Here is a 3,007-nt window from a genome sequence, read left to right on the forward strand (position 1 = left end):
ATTATTATTATTATTATTATTATTATTATTATTATTATTATTATTATTATTATTTTGGTAATAGAAAGGCGATCAATAAAGATATGAAAAGATTTGTAGAATTTACATGATTTAACCTCTTGTACAACCATTTGATTCTTCTTTTCGAAAAATATTAGTAGTAACCCAAGAAAAGATCAAAACAGAAGAAGGGAGATTCGGACGCACCCATTAAATGCAGGGAGAACCGTGGAATCAAAAGTAGCAATTTCAGAAAGATACGAGTTTATATAGTTTGATGAGAAATATTATGGGTATCGAGAAATTTCACAGGCTAATTTACAGGTGGTAAAGTGGCAGAATTTATTTGGTTGTTGGACAAAAAATAAAGTTTAATCAACTAATGAAATTCTATAACATCACCACCTGTACACCAACTTGTAAAATTTTCTATACAAGTAACATTTTTGTAGTTTGATTGACTAATTAGTATGTGCAATTGTAGGCTCTCATTATCAATAAAACTCTAAGTACAGAAAAATTTCAATAGAACAGATATTGACGCTAACGTGGCCAAACTTGATTAGCCTGTTTTTTTTTTTTTTTTTTTTTTTTTTTATTTTCAACTCGTAGTTAAAGAAAAGTGAAGCATTATTAGCACTAAAGAAGAAAGATTAACAAACCCACCAATACAAAATGACAAACAACCTTCAAGAAGATAATGGTAATTAATTATATTTAATGGACTTAATGAGCCAAATAGCAATTGTTGCCTCCTGAAAGGCTGATAGAGGATCTAGTAATGGAATCTCAGAAATATTTAACGAGATTATACGAAGAAAATTGTAATAATATAAAGACCCCAGTAGCAGTATAAAAATAAAACATCCACTTTAATTTCAGTACCCCAAGAAAACCAGAGAAACCAGGAGGAGGTGTTTGTGAGGTTTTGTTCAAGTGGGTTTCTGTTTTCTTCCAAATATCTGCAACTTTTGCAGATTCATAGATATTTTAAGGGGTTATGGAAATTAGGGTTAGGGTTTCTGATAGGGGAAGGTTTAGTTTAGGTATCATTTGGCTAAAATCTGTATCATTTTTAGTGCCAGGAAGAGACTGAGAAAAGGGGTTGATTCTGCCATCCTAAGAAGCAAGAATCATTGAGAATATGAAGCTGATATCCCTCAGAAGGGTAATGAATTCTTAAGAGAAGCTTAGCTTGAGAAAGAGCGAAAGGGCTCAATGGAACATTGTTGAAATCTGAGCTTCTCAGCATAACTTTCCATGATCTGAATCTTTCGTGCCTTTCTTTTCTTCTTTCTCCATCTGCCGCCACAATATCAGCAATTTCCCTTCCGAACCATATCTGCTCCACCGTGAGCCGCTCGTGGCTAGTAGGTGGCAGGGTGGCTTCAAGGGAATCAAAAACCGCCGCGTAGTGATCTAAAGCCTCCACAAATCTCTGCAAGAAAATTGGGTGGTTATGATTTGCTTCCCTTTCAGCCACAGTGAAAACTTTGGGGTTCATGGACTTGATTCGATGTAAGAAAAGGCGAAGGCGATCCCGATCCTTGAACAGTCGGTGAAGATAGTGCACACAGTTGACTGCTAGGGTTTCATCAGGCAGCAGAAGAATAGCAGAGGCAACTGAAATGGAGTCTTCATTGTTGAGGATAATAAGAGGTTGGAACTGAAATCTGAGGCCTAATGAATGGGCAAACTTGGCGAGCCTGTCACCGGTTCTCCGAAGTACTTCAAGGTCACTTCCGGTGCCGGTGATCCGAAGGGTCGGCGGTGGAAAACGCTCCGCCATAGCCTGCATTAAGGGAGGCCATTGCACGCCGTGCATGATGTCAAAGTCTAGGATGTGTATCGCTTGTTGGCCTTCAGTTGCTTCCAAGATTGCTTGATTTGCAGTGAGATGACTAAACCTAATAAATGGGGTTACTTGGTTAACTAACAAGTATGAGGATTGAACAAGGGTTTCGTCTGATCCAAACTCAGCCGTGTTAAGATTTGAAGAACTTGTAGCTTCACTACTAACAAGATTAGTGGCACTGGGATTAGGGATCAAGAATGAATCAGCGGCGGCTACATAGCGGTTTAGCCGGAGAGAAAGGGCTTTAGTGAACTGGTGGACTAATCTCTCAGTAGAATCACCATAAGGTGAAGAGTTAGTAGATAAAATGGAGAGAAGCCGATGAGCGGCTGAGAGATCAGAACGGGAAATTAGCTCAGCACAACTTATGAGTAATTGGCGCATGTGTATTGCCGGAGGTGTAAAACTCCGGCGCTGAATATGGTGGTTGTCGTGGTAGTGGACATTAGGCGGTAATGGTTCTTCCTCATGAGATGAAGAGCCAAATGAACCCAACATTTCTTTAAGCCAAGAAAACCCTACTATACTACCGAGTATAAAGCATTCAAGAAGAGAAAAACGAAAAAGCTGACGAGGTGGAAGAGTAGGAGAAGCAACTTGTAGATTGGAAGTTGAAACTTCAAATTTTTGTGACAATATTTTGCATTTTTTTGGTAATTTATGATGATGTAATGGATTGATAAAAGTAAAATTAACTTTGAGATATATTTCTGCAAAAGGATAAGGAGAAGAAGTGAGCTGAAGCAGTGCAACAGTAGAGGGTTGCAGAAAAGGCAAGGGGCGGGGAATATATAAGAGCTCAGCAGATGAAAAGCAAGCACACTGTGTGAAACTAAGCTGTCAAGGGTTTGAATTTTTTTCTCATTTATTTTGAAGAAAAATTAATTAGCATAAATTAAAATTAATCTTGGGTTTGGGGCACGTACATATGTAATTATAATTAGATATTCTAAGAAAACTGGTGTAGCCGACATATGGTACAGTCTGCTTCAAGAAATTAAAAATGGAATATTTGCCACATTCTTTTACGATTAGAATGCAATAGAAAGCACTAAACAATCTTATTTTTCTGTCATATGTGCTCTTTTTTTCCCCTTGAGAATAAATTCATTTTAATTGGCTCCTAATTTGCATAGTATTTTATGAAATTAA

General features: G+C 37.3%; 1 protein-coding gene across 1 annotated transcript; it reads right to left on the minus strand.

Moving 5' to 3' along the window:
* Positions 1-692: 692 nt before the first annotated feature.
* LOC111396496 (scarecrow-like protein 18) lies at positions 693-2,483 on the minus strand. The gene has a single exon (XM_023022920.1). It carries the CDS (start codon positions 2,351-2,353, stop codon positions 1,076-1,078), a length of 1,278 nt encoding a protein of 425 aa, XP_022878688.1. The 5' UTR covers positions 2,354-2,483; the 3' UTR covers positions 693-1,075.
* Positions 2,484-3,007: the final 524 nt, after the last annotated feature.

This window comes from Olea europaea, chromosome 6, assembly GCF_002742605.1.
Source record: "Olea europaea var. sylvestris chromosome 6, O_europaea_v1, whole genome shotgun sequence".
Classification (NCBI taxonomy): domain Eukaryota; kingdom Viridiplantae; phylum Streptophyta; class Magnoliopsida; order Lamiales; family Oleaceae; genus Olea; species Olea europaea.

What these genes read in the sequence shown, in the direction of transcription:
- LOC111396496 (XM_023022920.1), bottom strand. Translation starts at nt 2,353, where the DNA reads ATGTTGGGTTCATTTGGCTCTTCATCTCATGAGGAAGAACCATTACCG.